Source organism: Cebus imitator, unplaced genomic scaffold, assembly GCF_001604975.1.
Source record: "Cebus imitator isolate Cc_AM_T3 unplaced genomic scaffold, Cebus_imitator-1.0 Scaffold276, whole genome shotgun sequence".
In the NCBI taxonomy this organism is placed as follows: Eukaryota; Metazoa; Chordata; class Mammalia; order Primates; family Cebidae; genus Cebus; species Cebus imitator.
In genome coordinates this window covers 2,604,933-2,622,710 of record NW_016107591.1, presented here as the reverse complement: position 1 = coordinate 2,622,710, position 17,778 = coordinate 2,604,933, and the positions used below count along the sequence as shown (strand labels likewise).

The 17,778-nt window shown below is 30.7% G+C and overlaps 1 protein-coding gene across 1 annotated transcript in view; it reads left to right on the top strand.

Moving 5' to 3' along the window:
- The window catches only part of CDH9 (cadherin 9), a 159,607-nt gene that overhangs the window by 111,126 nt on the left and 30,703 nt on the right, over positions 1-17,778 (top strand). Inside the window, exons 3-7 of the mRNA XM_017501017.2 lie at positions 3,128-3,422; positions 11,691-11,810; positions 12,401-12,568; positions 15,008-15,195; positions 16,108-16,361. Of these exons, the coding sequence (XP_017356506.1) occupies positions 3,128-3,422; positions 11,691-11,810; positions 12,401-12,568; positions 15,008-15,195; positions 16,108-16,361 (1,025 nt within the window). The remainder of the gene's footprint in view (positions 1-3,127; positions 3,423-11,690; positions 11,811-12,400; positions 12,569-15,007; positions 15,196-16,107; positions 16,362-17,778) is intronic.

Genomic DNA, 17,778 nt, shown 5'->3' with positions numbered 1-17,778 from the left:
GATATGATTTAATTGAATATGTCTGCATCCCACGGCCCAGTCAAGCTGACACATAAAACTAACCATCACAGATGTATTTTAAATTGTTAGTTTGTTTTGTATGTACATGCTTAATTTTTCAAATTTCTCAAAACAAAAAGAAAACTGCATCATGGCAAAACAAAAAGATACTGCTGAAAAATAATAGCAGGTTTAAAAGGTACGGTTATTGGGCGTCTAATACATAACATTCTCTACTTATCCACATTTTTCATCTTTTGCTATTTGTTTCCTTTCATCAAAAGTATGTATTTCTCTTTCTATCCTCTTAGAATCCAATGACTAGTAATGCAAGGATAAAAGTACAAAAATATTAACTATAAAAGGTTTGAAAAAGGCAATTCAAAAAGATAGTCATTAAAAACATCACTGACACATAGAATTATAAGATGTAACCTAAATTAAAAAGGCAAGTTTTATTTTATGTATTATCTGATTTTTCTAATTGTATTTATGTGATTAGTTAGTGTTAAAAAAGGAAGTATTAGTGGACTTCAAGAAATAAATGTTGAGTGATTGAATAGAAGAGTATCAGTCTTTGCCTGATGTATTTTACAGCTGAGTGGGCACGGTAAACAATTACATCAAATGTGATGAGTATCATTTTAGGGAATGAAGTGTGCTGTGTAAGTCCAGAATAGACCCATCCATCCTAATTTAGTGAGTCAGGAAAGGCATCCCTAAGGAGGAAATTTTAAAATAAGATATGACAAATTTAAAGGAAAATACTAAAAAAAGGGAAAGATGTTGAAAGGTGAGATGCAAACATCAGGTTTGAAAGCTAGAACAGGCCTTCTGAGACATAAAGACAACACAAAATAATTGTTATGTATAGAATATATATATAGCAAGAGGGAAAAGAGGCAGATATGCCCCTGAAATTCAGGGCCAGATTATCCAGGATGTATAAATAAGGTTATGGAATTCAAGCTATTATAATAACAATAAAAGTAAATATTAAAAATATATACTCTTTTAATAAAATAAAAAAATTTAAAAAAAAACAAAAAAACAGCGAAAATCCCAAAACCTAAAAAAAAAGAAAAAAAAAAAAAAACAAGCAAACAACATGCCCAGTATAACACGGAAATATGCATGACACTAACCCTGGTTTTTATGACTTCAGGTGTATAGTTCTTAAATGCTGTGACTTGAAGACTTTTAACCTAGATAGTAATATGACTAGATTTATGATGTGGAAAAATCACCCTCTTTGGTATAAAAAATCGCTTGAAGTAGAGCAAGAGTGGAGGCAGCATGATTAGAAGATTGCTCTGGTGGTCCAGAGAAGACAAGATGGTGGAGAATATATGAAGTAGCCACAGAAATGAAGAAAGATGTCTTGAGAAGCTATTTCACAGATGGAAAATCTACCTACGTATGATAATTATTTTGATGCTGAACTTGCAAAGGAGGTGCAAAATATGAAACATTAATAATTTGAGCTATGATTAAAAACAGAATTTTAATAGTCAAATAATTCAAAGAAAATGGAATGCTGAAGAAAGAAGTGAGGGCAGGATGTAACAGGAATTGTAAAGTGTATGATGTAAGTCAAGGTAGCAGGGATAAGCTAGTTAAAACTTCAGTTTTATTTAAAATATACTCTTCTGGTAATTTTGAATATATAATTATTATCATTTATTATACTCACTTTGCAGAGCAAAAGACAGCTGAAGCTTATTACTCCTGAATAAGAAAATTTTCCATTTCTTGATCAATATCTCTCATCTCCATCCACCTCTTTGTAAATGTTCTCACCACAAAAACAAAATTATAAGTATGTGAGGTGATGGATTTGTTAGTTTTATTTAATAATTTTATAATGTAAGCATATATAAAAATATCATACTGCACCTATAATTTATGATATAAATAGTCATTGTTTTCAGTTAATTTTTAAAAATTATAATTTTAGAATCATGTTAGGATTGCAGAAACTTTAAGGTTTTTTTTCAATTCATAATTTCTAGGATTACATGGTCTGTTTGTTTTAAATATTCCATGATCAGCCTTCTACATTAAAAAGTTATTTTTGTAGATGGGCACATATTAATGGAAATAAAATAATTTATGAAAAAACCCTATTTTTTCCTTAGACGTAGTTCATATGAACAGAGGACAAGCTGCGAGTTTTATATTACTTGAATCCTAAAAGATCTAAAAAATACAACATTTTATAAAAATGAAAACATTGTGGTTGAAAAAGTGTTCTCCTACAGTCATATAGAAAATAAGCAATTAAAAATCTCTCTCTCTCTCTCTGATTAGTCTCTTTTAAACAGAGCTTGTGTTTCTACAAAGAATATTATACCTAATTCCATATTCCCCCTTAATCATGATTTTACTTTCTGAGGTTTCAATTACCCATGGTAAATAACAATAAGATATTTTGAGAGAGGGAGAGAGACCATTCACCTAACTTTCATTACAGTATATGGTTATAATTGTTCCATTTTATCATTAGCTACTGTTGCACATCTCTTATTGTGCCTAACTTAGAAATCAAACTTTATCATAGGAAGGTTCATATAGGAAAAAACATACTATATACAGGGTTCAGTACTATCCACAGTTTCAGGGATCCGCTTATGAAATGTATCCCCCACAGATAAGGGGATAATCTCTCCTGAAGGGGAATAAAATCAGTTAAAAATTAAGGTATCTACTCTAACCTTGTCATTATAATAAATTCAGAAATCCCTCATATCTTAGAGCTTAGTCATTTTAAATGTAATCAGCATTAATTAATATTTTACACTCAAAATGTAGGTTAATTTTTTTTTTAATGCACTAGTGGTCAAAATCTTGGTAACATTTTACAGATAAATATCTTTGTTTTGACAGATACATATAAATTTTCACATTATTTTAAATCTAGTCTCTTATGATGTCTAAATGTGACTGTTAAAAATTTTGAGTATATAAGAACAGAAATATTTAACTTCCTCCCACAGTGAAAGTCAAGATAATCATTAAGATAATCATTGCATAGCTGTTATATGGACACATATTTATAGTGCCAAAATTATGTTTTATGTAATGATAATGTATATATTTACAGAACTCTTTTTTTCTACCTCTAAAGCTTCACACTGACCAAGATAAAGGAGATGGAAATTTAAAATACATACTAACAGGAGATGGGGCTGGCAGTCTATTTGTTATAGATGAAAATACAGGAGACATTCATGCTGCAAAGAAACTAGACAGAGAAGAAAAATCTCTGTACATTCTTCGTGCCAAGGCTATAGACAGAAAAACTGGGCGGCAGGTGGAACCGGAATCGGAATTTATCATTAAAATTCATGATATCAATGACAATGAGCCAAAATTTACAAAAGACTTATACACTGCCAGTGTTCCTGAAATGTCTGGAGTCGGTAGGTATATTCTAATCCATGTAAACTTTTTTATTTGTTTGTTTTCTCAGGTAATTATTATTTACATGTGGTTATGGTATGTGGCCTCCTTCAAGATAATAGTTGTAACTACTATTTAGTTTAAACAAACTCTTCTATTTTAAATTCTATGTATTTTAATTCTCCTGTTTTGCTGTAATTTATATAAAATATGATTACTGACGGCAGTTAATTCATGTTATTTCAATCAATATCCTCCACTCTACTTAACCGGCATTCAAAGAGCAGTCAAGTGGAATGTATTTTTGCAAGAAATAAAAAAAAAAAATAGCATCAGCAGCTTTGGACATTTTTGCTTGCATTATTTTGAATAACAATTAATGCTTGCATTTGGCAAAGTTCTATTGAAGTGTTTTCTCATTTGATCATTAAAGCCAACTTATGTGGTAGGCATGAGAAATGGAACTTTAAATCCCTGTCTGTTAATTAGGAACCAAAGATTCAGAAAGGCTAAGCAAGTGAATTAAGATCAAATAATCTGGTAGTATCATGACAAGATTGCAAGGCTTTTTATGTTATTTTTGTGCGCATTTCACTGCTGACCATTGGCTTATGCAAATTGAAAAATAATTGTTTCACTTCTTGCTGTCCACCATTTTAGATACCACTTGTAAAAAGTTTTATCTGTGTATGACTACATTTAACTCTATTGATATGAAAGGTCTAGATTTGTTAACAAGAGAATGAGAACTGATTCAAATCATAAAATATTTCTAAAATAAGTGATATAAGTGGATTTATAAGATCTGCAACCAATTTCCCAATTTCGATACGATTTAGTTGAACACTATTTCAAAACCAGTTTTAAGTGTATGATTTTGACATTTTTATAACTAATGCTTCAGTCTAAAATAATTTCTATACAAGGAGAAACAAACTTATCCACAAATTTGCTGAAAGTTTAATGTAGAATGTTAACTATGTGGGCTTTTTAGTAGGAAGAACCAAGAGTTTTTTAAAAACGTATTTATTCTCACCTCAAATGAAATCTCATCCACCTGAGGAAAACGCAGTTAAATAGCCCTTTCAGATATTCCCTCTAATAATACCGAAGGGATTTATCAAATTAGACAGGACTTCTGTGAAATCACAGTGCCCTAAAATAAAACATAAGTTGATTTCTCCTGTTATATTTTTTAGTACCTGAGTTGCATGGAAAGTACTGGATTGGTTTGTATAGGCTTACCAGTGGGCTACTTTGGACACCTGTCATGGTTTTGAAATGGGTTTATATGTGAGGAAAATGTACATATAAAATTATATTCATCAACTTCCTATAGATGATTATTTTAAAGTAATCCTGTTTTTAAGTTAGTGCCTTTTATAAGATATTATTATTTCTCTTGTGTACGTATTGTTTTGTGAGATATTTTGAAATCTTACAGTACAAAAACTTTCACTTGTCCTTCCTCAGAAAGATTTGACACATCTAGAAAAGTAAGAAGTGTAATTAAGATAATGAAAATATCTAAATATGAGAAATTTTAATAATAATTGCTTTAGATGTGAATGCACAAAAGTTTTTCAAAGAAGTACCCCACTTTTGTGGAAAAACAAATATTTCCCTATCAGGAACTATTGATATCTAATCACACATAACCTGTATTTTCTCCTACATTATTTTCAGTGGACTATTATGTTTCATTTTGTGTATTAACATTTATCAGCTGTATATAGAAATCAAATATGTTTTGTCTCATATGAAATATTAATGTAACTTGGTTCTATTAATACTGGTTGAGTATGTAACAATATCAGGACTGAAATAAACACACACACACATACATACACACACATACACACATGTTTTAAAATCCTGGTTTCATCATTCGTAATAAAATATACAATACATAAGTTTATGCATAAAGGATGGTTTGTAGTTTATATTGCACAAAATCTCCTTCTGTACAAAACCTCTTTCTGTTAGGCAATCTCTATTTCATTTGCATAAGCTTTAAAGTGTAAGCAGTACACTTTCAGATTAGTGTAGGTTGCAAAAACAAGGATTTGAGCCAATGTCAGCTGCATTCACTTCGTGGCTAGAATTACCATGAAATGAGACAAGTATGTAGCAGCAGGCAGCTGTATGGCTCTGGCTTCAGCTTTTGGCATTAAAAATTAAGTGTTTAAGAATACAGTAAATTTTAATCCTGTTTGTAGAGAACATTCCTCATTGCTAATATTAACATTACATTACTTGCTTCCACCTTGGTTCACCTATAGTTTTGTATGTGCTACCATTACTTAAATATAAACGTACAATATATTTTATTATATACAATATGTATAGGCAGAAGATACTACACTTGATTTAATTGCCTATTTTAATAAATAAATAAAAATGAGCCCAAAAGAATTAAACTGACTTGACCAAAACCACACAGAATCAGCTTACTACTAGCCTATTTTTAAAAAGAAAAAGGAAAGTTAATAGATGCAGAGTGTATCAGTCCATTTTCATACTGCTGATAAAGTCATACCTGAGATTGGGAAGAAAAAGAGATTAATGGACTTACAGTTCTACATGGGTAGAGAGGCCTCACAGTCATCACAGAAGGTACGTTGAGGCAAGTCATGTCTTACATGGATGGCAGAAGGCAAAGAAAGAGAACTTGTGCAAGGAAACTCCTGTCTTTAAAACCATCAGATCTCGTGAGACTCAGTCACTATCAGGAGAACTATGCAGGAAAAACCAGCCCCCACAATTGACATGGGAATTGTGGGAGTTACAATTCAAGATGAGATTTGGGTGGGAACACAGCCAAACCATATCAAAGAGATAGCTGGACCGTTTTAATGCCTATTTTTCTCTGTTAAATAGTTATGCTTATTATTCAAAATGTAATCTGGAAAACTTTTAATTTATTAAATTGAGAGTAACTCCTCTAAAGTAGTAACTTTCTCATTTATTACTTTATATCAAATGCCCTTATCATTCAAACTAAATCTAAATAAGAATATAGGGGATAAAGCCTCTGCTTTTTAATACATACATATCTATATATAACCATATATATATAAAACTATGTATATAACCATATATATCACTATATATATAAAGCCATATAAATAATATCTAAATAAAAAGTAGATGTATTTTACTTCCTAAACTTGTGTTGATCTTTTTTTGTAACTCTCCTACCTTATTTAAAGGAAAATAAAAGACTAACTCATTATAATAATTGCAGGTGTGATTTTCTTTATACCTATGTATGCAAATAAGCCAATTTACTTAGGAAAACTAACAAGTAATATTTCAGAACTCTGTCATGCCTTGTGTAATCCATATATTAACAGTTAAATCTGATGCATAATCTAAGAATTAAGAATGCATCTATAAATAAAATAATTCATAATAATTTAATTCTATAATTATTTTCAGATAGTACAAGGGATTTCATTTAAATCAGAGTTGAAAGCAACAAGTATTAGCTTTGTGAAGAAATAGAGTCTTATGGAATAAGACAAGATTTCTTTATTATTGCCCTACCCTTCTTTACAATGTTATCTTCTGATAATCTCCATTTATCTGCCCCTTATTTCCATTCACTTTTAGTTCCTAAAGTATTTGTTTCTTCCTTTTCTCTCTCACCAATTCCCTTCCTTGTTGCTTCCCTCTGCCTCAGTTGCTGTCTGTCACAATCATATGCTATATTTCACATTAAATTTTTAGTGCCAAATGCCCTACCCCATTTTCAGTTAAATTAAATTGCCTCCAATAAACTCATGAAATCTGAAATACATTAGCACATTCTAATCAGAACATATAACCTGGAAGCTATATAAAGATACATAATTGAATATAATGGGATATACTTTGCTTACAACGTTTTCTATTTTCCATTTCCATTTCTACTTTTTATATTTTTCATTTCTTGTGATCATTATACTATTGATTAAAGATTTTCTTTGAACTTTCTTCATGTGCATGCTTTCTAATTCTCCTAAGCAAATTCCTATTGTGTAAATTTGGTGATTTGGGATGCATCCTTTCTCAATGACTGGAAATTTTCCCTACCTTCACTCTCAAAAACATATCCAGTCCTCCTCCCAGCACTTTGATCCCCAACCAGGAATCCGTTTGTAGTTTTTTACAAACAGTAAAAGTAACTCAGTCAGTGAATTCTTCATGTCCCAGAGGTTTACTATGTGTGAATTCAATACTGTATCCAGTTGTATCTGTAACACCAGAGAGTTAGGCCATTTGGTAAAATATGTATAAGGAAATTTTTTTAACCAAATGTATTTAGAATGGAATTAGACCTAGGTCAGCTCTATCACCCACTGGGTTTGTGATCATTAGCAATTTTTATGTGCTCCAAGGCCCACATCCCACATATGCCCTGAAGATAAAGTAATAAAAACCAATCAGGTACTGAGAACTACATCTAGTCCACATTAAGCATTCTGTGAATGTTAGTTCTTATGATTTTGCACTAGATGCTCTGCTTGGTTTTAAGTACAAAATGTTGAATAAACCAGATATGGACTCTGCCCTTAAAGAGTTTTCATTTAACAGGAAAATGAACTTATATTTAACAAAGCATGATTTCAATTCCTGGACATCTAATCAATAGACCCCTTAGAATTTCACTGCAATATCTGAAAACATCACCCCTACTTCTCTTATTAGTGTCCCCCACAGCACAAACATTTATGTTGAGGGCATTGTTTTCCCCTGCTCCTCAAATTAATGGCTGTCATCACACTATGGCAGAAGCAAGTAGCTGACTGTCAAACCAGATTCACAGAGAGGTGTGAAGAATAACCTCCTTTTTCATTTTCTATAACTTTCTTTACCTTATTCTCACATTGAAAATATTCCAATTTCTTTTCTACAGTGGTCAATAGTCAGGCCTTAGGCTGTAGGGTAGAATAAAGAGCATACTATTCACTGTTTTTCTTTGTTTCCCCTAGTTCATAGAGTGATTCTGTTTCTTTACACTTTATTTGATTTTACCATTATATCAGCAACTCCAGACATACAGAAAGACAGATGATAGATAGATATACACAGATACAGACAAAAAGAAAGTATGTGTGAGAGAGAAAGCTTTTAAATGTTATACAACATAATAGGCTGTGAAGTGTATTTTCTGACATTAAAATGACACAGGGTTGCTGTTTATTAAAATGTAAAGGCCGTATTTCCCCTCCTCAATATTATCTGTGTTTAGTAAAACAGTTTTAAATTAGTAACATTTATACTGCTTAAGTAGTCTTTGCATGCAAATATTTCATTGTAACTTTCTATATAAATATAATTAATCAATGATAGATGATAGATAGAAGGCCTATGTTTTGGGGTCATTTACATTTGATATTTTAAATATTTCGAACAGCAGATTCAAAACATTTTCATATTTACATATAAGGCACAAATATATAGAGGGACATCTCTTCTTTTGTATATGAAGTTTATTTTGTATACTGTAATAACTTGAATTGATATAACTTCCTCTAATATGATGTGTAAATATATATATGTAAGATCAGCTGGCATAGCTTGATTACATTGTGTAATCTAGACTTATCTTTAAATTATAATAATAATTATATTGATGAATTTTTCTTCCATATCCAGAGGAGTACTTTTGGTTCCCCAAAATCTGTAGCCATCAAGTTATTTATTTATCAGCTTTTAACATTTCTTCACGATTTACTATTATAGAATTAGCCTTTGTGTCTTTGAAATTTTTCGTAAATATTCTTAATTATATATTTAAGTAAATAATGAGTTAAGAATTACAGTGAACTTATTTGATTCTTTAACATATTTTCTATTTAAATTAAGACATATTATATGTGAAACTTATAAACATATGAATTGCAAAAATAATGATCTCAAAGTCAAGTTCATCTCTTTGATATGAGATGAAATACATAAATTTGTCATTCAAGTTTCACTGTGTTTTACTTAGTATATTTTTATATTTTTTTAATATGAAAACAAAATATTTATTTTAAATAACTAATGAACAGATAAAAAGTATATGTATTTTGGAAAATTTAGAGGGATGTAAATATCCAAGTGTATTCTCTTTTATTCTGTCTTTATAAACAAACATTTATAAACTTAGTATAAGACATATAAACCATTTTCTACCTAATTTTATTACTACTTTTAACTGTGTAATAAATCATTATATTTCTGAATAAAACTACAACTATTTATTCCCTATAATCCACCATACTGTCTCTCTGTTTGCTAAAAAATAACATATCAATAAAAAAAATAACATATCAATGATATTTTATCAGTGATTACCAGTGTTTAAAAGCAATCCTTAGTATTACCAGAATTCTGAGAGGTGGGACAAGCATTTTATATGTGTGCATTTAGCTTTTTAGCCACATCACAGAGTTTATTTCTACTGTTTATATTAACCTCTTTGTGAAGCATCTTGGCTTAACTTCAAAGAACATCTACCCAATGATAGAGCTGATCACTGAAACTAAAATTTCACAACAAATATATTATTCGAAAGAGTCAAATAGCTATAGAAGACTGTTTTTACCTGCACCCACGATGAAAGCTTACAATATGCCGATATTAAAAGAAAAATAAAATGGGTAACTCAAGAAACATCCTAAAATTATGAACTATTTTTATTTTTAGCATATTGGTAATGCTTAATAATTCATATTTCAATCACCCCCAATTGTGAAAACCACACTTATTCTAATATATATCACATAGAGTTATGTAAAAGATATTACATGTAAATTAAAAAAAAAAACACTTTGTTGAACTTCTGCACATCATAAAGTGATTTGTGTTGGGGGGATGAAAATCACTTTATCTTTTTTTTCATCTAGTGAACACATGAGTGGATAATTTTTTAATGATAAAAGTTTACAGCTGGGACGAATTAAGTAAATATGTAGTGCTTCCATCCACTCACAGGACACATCGATTCCATTACAGTTGAGAAAATAAGGGCCTCAAGAGAATGAACTCCAGTTCTCATCGTTATGCTAATTAATTCTGAGAAAACATTAAAAAGGCTTGCTCAATTCATGTGTTAACATTCAAATATATCGACAGGAAATAAGCTGTTAGTATTTATCTTAATTACCATATATTAATTTTTTTTGGAATTGCCATACACATATACACAAAACATTGGAGAAACCTCCACCATAATTCAATTAGACAAGTTATTGAATGTGTAATGTATGTGGGCTTATTAAAATGGTTAGTGGGGTCAATATGGAATTCTCCTTGTTTTTAAAAACTTTAAAATATATGTAAGAACCAGACTCAAACTTTTAGAAAGTATGTAAAATATACTGAAAATGTCCTACAATCTAGGTTTGTCCAAGGCCATGCCTCGGAGACTTCAGTTAAGGGTGACGTTAGAACCATGCTTTGAATCTTTATAGAAATACAGAAAAAAAAATTTTAAAAATCATCAATATATTTTATTATGTTTATTCCCACTTTTAAAGCACTTTTATCTTTTGAAATATTTGAAACAAAGTTTAAAATAATTTATGTTTTATGATATAAAATTTATATCAAGGTTAAATTATAATATTGCATGTGGTCCCAGAATTATACAGTTTACACCTCCTTTTGGATAATAGTGATTCACAAATGTGCAGGAAATAACCCATATTATGCAGTATATCAATAGGGGTAATCATAACTAACCATATTATCTATGTTTAAAAGAAAGACATAGGCCATTAATAATTAGAGATATCTTGGGAACAAGAGATATCTTGCAGGTCAATTTTACAGGATTTTGGTTTGTTTCTTCATCGAAATTGTCTCTTTATTTTATTAACTATTCACAGTCAAATATACCAGAGTGAAAACACAAGCAGGATAAAAACATGTTCGATTTGTTTTTTAAATACATCTTTTCAGTTAGCAGTAAATGTACTACTTATAAATTTCATGTGCCTTATATTTATTTTAAGAATGTCTGCCCCTAAAATATTTCCAATCAATTAAAAATACAATACATTAATTAGACTCATTATATTCATCTTACTGATAAAATATATTTTGATACTTTTTCTTAGATAAACAAAAAAATTAAGAAACAAGTTTATAGAAAATGAGAAAGAAAAGTAACTTTTTTGAGGAAGTATTTAAATTTCTTCAAACATAAAACATTGCCTAATACAAAACACTGACAGCAACATATTTTTAAGAAAGATTGTTTCAAATTTGGAAGTATGTAAATGTTTCTGTTTGGGGATGGGGGTTTCATGTAGGTACATCTGTTATACAAGTGACAGCAACTGATGCAGATGACGCCAACTATGGAAATAGTGCCAAAGTTGTCTATAGCATATTGCAAGGACAGCCATATTTTTCAGTGGACCCAGAATCAGGTACAACGTTTAATCTTGGCCGACCTCTTATTGTATAATACATTAAGATGCATATTAATTTAGAGATTTTAAAAATATTTTTAAGCCATTATTCATTCAGTTTCGTGTTTCTTTTTGTTTCCCATTGTTATTGAATGTAAACAAATGTAAACTTTCTATTATTTAAATAACTTATTAGAACCCTTAGCTCTTTAAACTTTTATTCCTTGGGTTTGAATTTGAAACACTTAAATACAAAATTTCACAGAGATTCAGCACATTATATGGTATCGAGAATATTCAAAACTTGAATGTGACAATTATCAAAATTAAACAACTGTATTTGTCTAAAGATTTTTGACTGAAGCTAATTTTTGTATTCAACAAAATAAATGCATTGATTTAGCAAAACCCATTTTATGAACAATAGCCTACGGCAAAACTCTTCTTGTTCTGTGAATTATGTTAAGGTGATTATGGATTGAAAGTCATATTTAAATAAACTGACATTTATGTTTGTTATAATCAACTTCTGTAAAATGAGTTTTGTCTAGCTTAATTTTAAAATTCAGTGATTTAATTGCAAAACTTGTGTCAACTTTTTTCAAAAGGTATAATAAAAACTGCATTACCAGACATGAGCAGAGAAAATAGAGAGCAGTACCAGGTTGTTATACAGGCCAAAGACATGGGCGGCCAGATGGGAGGCCTTTCTGGAACGACCACAGTCAACATCACGCTGACAGATGTCAATAACAATCCTCCTCGATTTCCACAGAGTAAGGAATGTTTCAGTGATCTCATGTCCAAAAACTTCTCGAACACACCACTAATAGAGTTTAACATTCACACTTCATACTTGTAGTTTTGCTACTGGTTTATGCATAATGGCAAAACCACAATTCATTCCTCTGCCAAAAAAAAAAAAGAAAAAAAAATCACGATTTCCCACAAATAGCGATGGTGATTATTTTCATCATTTTTTTGAGTACGCAATGGGAGAAAACAAAGTATTACTTTTCCCTGGTAACTTTTTAATTAGCTCTTCTAATTTTGAAGTGTTACAAAGTTTTCCAGACATCCTTTCTCAATATTCACTATGATCATCTTAAGATTTTCCTCTGAATCTGCTTCTTGGTTAGGATTATGGGCTCTCTTGTCTGGCTATCTGGATTCAAATACTGTGTCTTTCACTTGTCTTACTTCAGTTACTTTGTTTGTATGTAAAACTTACAATGTCTTCTCTAATTGATCCTGAAATCAATTATAATGGATTCTGGGTTTCAAGCGATTCTGTTGCCCCAGCCTCCTGAGTAGCTGGGACTGCAGGTATGCACCACCACGCCTAGCTAATTTTTGTATTTTTAGTAGAGTTGGGTTTCACCATGTTGGCCAGAATGGTTTCAATCTCTTGACCTCGTGATCCACCTGCCTCAGCCTCTGAAAGTGCTGGGATTACAGGTGTGAGCAACCTCACCTGGCTGAGAAAATGGTTTAAGCACTAAGATGGCCAAGTGGAGAGTCTGGCCGATATCCATAGGAGAAGTTAATCTGTTCACCTGGATTCTGAATGCTTTTGGTGGACATTATCGTAAGACACAATGACTTCTTGATATTTTAAAAACATCAGTGCAGATTGGCTTATTTAGCATCATGTTTATATTTTCTTAGTGTCCCATAGAATTATGGTTTACTATGTTTCAGAGGGTATTTTAGAGATATTCAAGTTTGGTAGTATCTCTTTTACCAAGTTATGAAAATTACATCAGTTAACATTCTTTGAGTTGTCATCATTTTAGGGTGGACATTAAACCATGGATGCTTTGCATTTGCTGATGTCCTGCAGAAAAAGATTTCCATTCTCTGCTGAAATTTGTTACGTTGCAGTGAATAAATATATGAGGAGCCCTATCTCAAAATATTCAGTTAAAAGCTGAAATTTAAATTCTTATCACTAATCTCAATACAGTAAAACATTTTTCCAGGTCAATTAGATTTAAAATGTTTTGTCGAAATTTGATTGATGGACATATTCATATGATACAGATAAAGTTTGCCAAGAACACAAATAATAAGCCTAAATAACATAAACTTAAATCCTGCATTCATAATTCTTTATAAAGTGTATTGCTTGGTGAATTCTTAATGTATTGACATTCTGTAATTCTGTTATCTATAATAATGTTAACAAAAGGTTTGGAACAGTGATAATAATAATAAAATACTAACGACTAGACCCAGAGCTAAATTTATGTATTCCAAAAAATAGACCTATGATGAATTACTATCATTATCATTGTTATTTCTTAGATGTGGACATCAAAGTTCAGAGAATTTAACTAACTGGCAAGGTGGTAAGAATTCAAACCCAGGCAGTTGGTTTTATATACTCATATTCTCAACCACCAAATAAACTGGAAATAATATAGACTTTGAAGTCAGAAAGAATTAGCTTTGCATTTTCCCTTTCCCAAATCTTCAGGGTAATTTCCTTATTAAGGCCTGCCCCTCAAGATGATGTAGGTAAATTGATCCTTTTTGGACTAGTGTGAGGATTAAGTAAATTAGCATATAAGCCCTTTAACCTTGTATAGACTGCAGTACAGTGTAAATGTTCAAAACTATTTCTGACCTTCATTAACATTAAAATTTTCTTTTTCCTGTTGCCTCTTAAATAGGTAACCACAAACTAAAATGTTTTTAGGGACAGCAGGATACAATATAATGCTTGGCTGAACATACACAAAATAGAAAAATCCGTGCCCCACTAAAAGATATTAAAACTAAAAACAAACAGGCAAAGAAAAGATGCATTGGTCTGTATGGCATTATTTTTCATTCCCAATTCAGAATAAAATAATAAATGCATTTTTATAAAATAATTGAGTACATGTAAAAAATGTGTGATGACCATTTTGAAAGCCCCAGATGAGCAGTAAATAATTGTTTTTCTTCTAGATTCTTATATCATGCCTACCATCAATTGTCTAAATAATCTTCTCCGTTTTTGGGACTTACACTTCTCCTTTATAAAATGAGAGTGTTCTGCTGTTATAAATTATTTTTCCAACCTAACAAATATATAATTTTTGACAGCTTACAATTCAAGTGCATAAAAGCTCTATTTAAAATTAATATGTTTAAGTGAAAAATGCAGAGGTAATGAAATAATGTTATCTAAAGATGAAGTGTCAAAACAGCTCTTACTTAACTTATAGGTACGTATCAATTTAATTCTCCTGAGTCTGTACCTCTTGGAACTCATCTTGGAAGGATAAAAGCCAATGACCCTGACGTGGGGCCAAATGCAGAGATGGAATATAGCATTGCTGAAGGAGATGGTGCAGACATGTTCGATGTCATCACTGACAAGGATACACAGGAAGGGATTATAACTGTCAAACAGGTTTCTTTTCACTGTCTTCACTTTTTCATTGAGTGCTTTATGATTTATTTTTGCTTTTCAGTAAAGGGAAGAAAAGCCTGGGATTTATTTTCCCCCATCTTTTACATGCTGTCTATCCTTAAGATAAGTGGGAATACTGGTGATCTCACTTCAAACAAGTTAAATGTCTTCATCATTGGCACTTATAAACCTCAGCGGCTCATGCTTACACTAGACAACAGTCAAATTAAAATTAGATAAACTTAAAGGTACTTGTTTTATATTTCTCCATAGAGGGAAAAATAGACATGCAGCTATCATTATTTCATGCACTTTTCAAAATACTTCCATTGTAAGTGTGGTGATCTATTTAAATAAATGAAACTTGAAGATACCTTATGTTTTCTGTTGGTTGCCTCAATTTTCAATGCAGTGTGGGAGGACATTCTGAATCTTTACATCTAATAATACAGCTCAATATTGATCATTTCATATTGTTCTTATTTCACTTTTTATTTATATCTTACTTTCCACAAGTGCTTAAATTTTTTAATAAAATAGAAATAACTTTTATTCTATACTTCTATTTTATATTTTTCCTCTGACTATAATTGTATAAATTTAGTAATGACAATACATGATGTATAAAAATGCATTAGATAGTACTTCATTTACCTGTCACCAAAAAATTGAAGTATACTACTAAGTGAGACTCAGTCTCAATGTGTATTCCATTATAGTAAATTAACCCTCTATAAGTATATGGTGAAACAAATACTTACAAATTTATTTTATATACCTATGAAGCAACAATTGAGAAAGTAATTTGAACAAAATTGTTTGTATAATCAGGATTGCTGGCTATTAAAATTTGAAATTGTCTTCCATTGTCACATCTTCTGAATTATGCTAATTTCTTTCATTTAACTTCAGAATTTAGATTTTGAAAATAAAATGCTCTACACTTTAAGAGTGGATGCCAGCAACACTCACCCTGATCCACGATTCTTACACCTGGGACCTTTCAAAGACACGGCTGTGGTCAAAATATCTGTGGAAGATATAGATGAACCTCCTGTGTTCAGCAAAGTCTCTTACTTGATAGAAGTAGATGAAGATGTAAAGGAGGGCAGCATCATTGGACAGGTTACAGCGTACGACCCAGATGCCAGGAACAATTTAATAAAGTAAGTGCTTGAAAATATTTATGTTTTTAGAAATACAATAACCTATTAGAAAGAAAAAAAAGAAATATAATAATCTCACCCTTTACAAACTGTGTGGGGAAAAAAAGGTTGCACAATGTATAATCAAGCATAGTAATACTATCGAACTCTTCCAGAGCACAAATTCTTAGCTTGGCTGTCTTTGATATGCTCTGGGTACAAGGTAGATAGTATTATAGTATTTTTCTGGAGACAATAAAACTAAGGCACCGAGTACTTAAATTATTTGCCCAATGTTTATTAGCAAAGCTGGGTTTAAGAACCAGGAAGTTTAAGTCCAGAGTCGATGATTTTAATTCCTTTATCGTTGGTGTAGTTCTTGTCTCACTGTCTCTCTTGGTTAAATAAAAGTTCAAAAAAGTAATGAAATAAATAAATTAGAAAAAAATATGTTATCTTAGAAATGATGAAATAGTTTCTTTTGAATATTGTTCATATATATATGTGTGTGTGTGTATGTATGTGTGTGTGTGTGTATATATATATATATATATATATATACTTTAAGTTATACTTTAAGTTATACTTTAAAGTATATATATATATATACTTTAAGTTCTGGGATACATGTGCAGAAGGTGCAGGTTTGTTGCCTAGGTATACATGTGCCATTGTGGTTTCCTGCACCTATCAACTCATAATCTATATTAGGTATTTCTCACAATGCTATCCCTGACCTATTTCCCCACCCACTAACAGGTCCCGGTGTGTGATAGCCCCCTCTCTGTATCAACTAAGGCCTAACACATAACATTTTTGAATAATATTATGTCAGTTATATTCCCAAAACACAGAGTATTGCTAAATGGATGACATTTAAGTCAGTAGAAAGATAAAAGTGTTAATTTGTATAGTATAACATCTTTCAAAATTTCAAATAACTTTTTACCATTTTATAGGTTTTAAATATACCAGAAACATAAATAAATCTCATATATTGTTCAAAGGGGAATTTAAATACAGTTGGAGCATATAGAAATTTATGCATGGGGTGGATGATAGGTGGATGAGTGGAGGAATATATTGACAGCTGAAGAGGCGGACAATACATTAACCTATCAAACATATGGCTAATAAATTACCTAAAATTTTGCTTAAAATTTAAATAGTTAGGGAAAATAAGTGGTTAAATTAATTTCATGTCCTTTACACATAGCAAATTAATAATCACGATACTAAATATATAACTATTTAATTTTCATTTTAGGACTATCCAAATATGTTAATTCACAAAGCAATTTGTTGCACTAAATATATTTTAATGATGATTTAATTTGTTGGTCAGATTAATATATTATTAAACATGCTAACCTTTGTAATTAAGAAACAGTCCATAAAATCCAATCTGTAGTCAATGCCCAAAGCTGATATTAGCTTG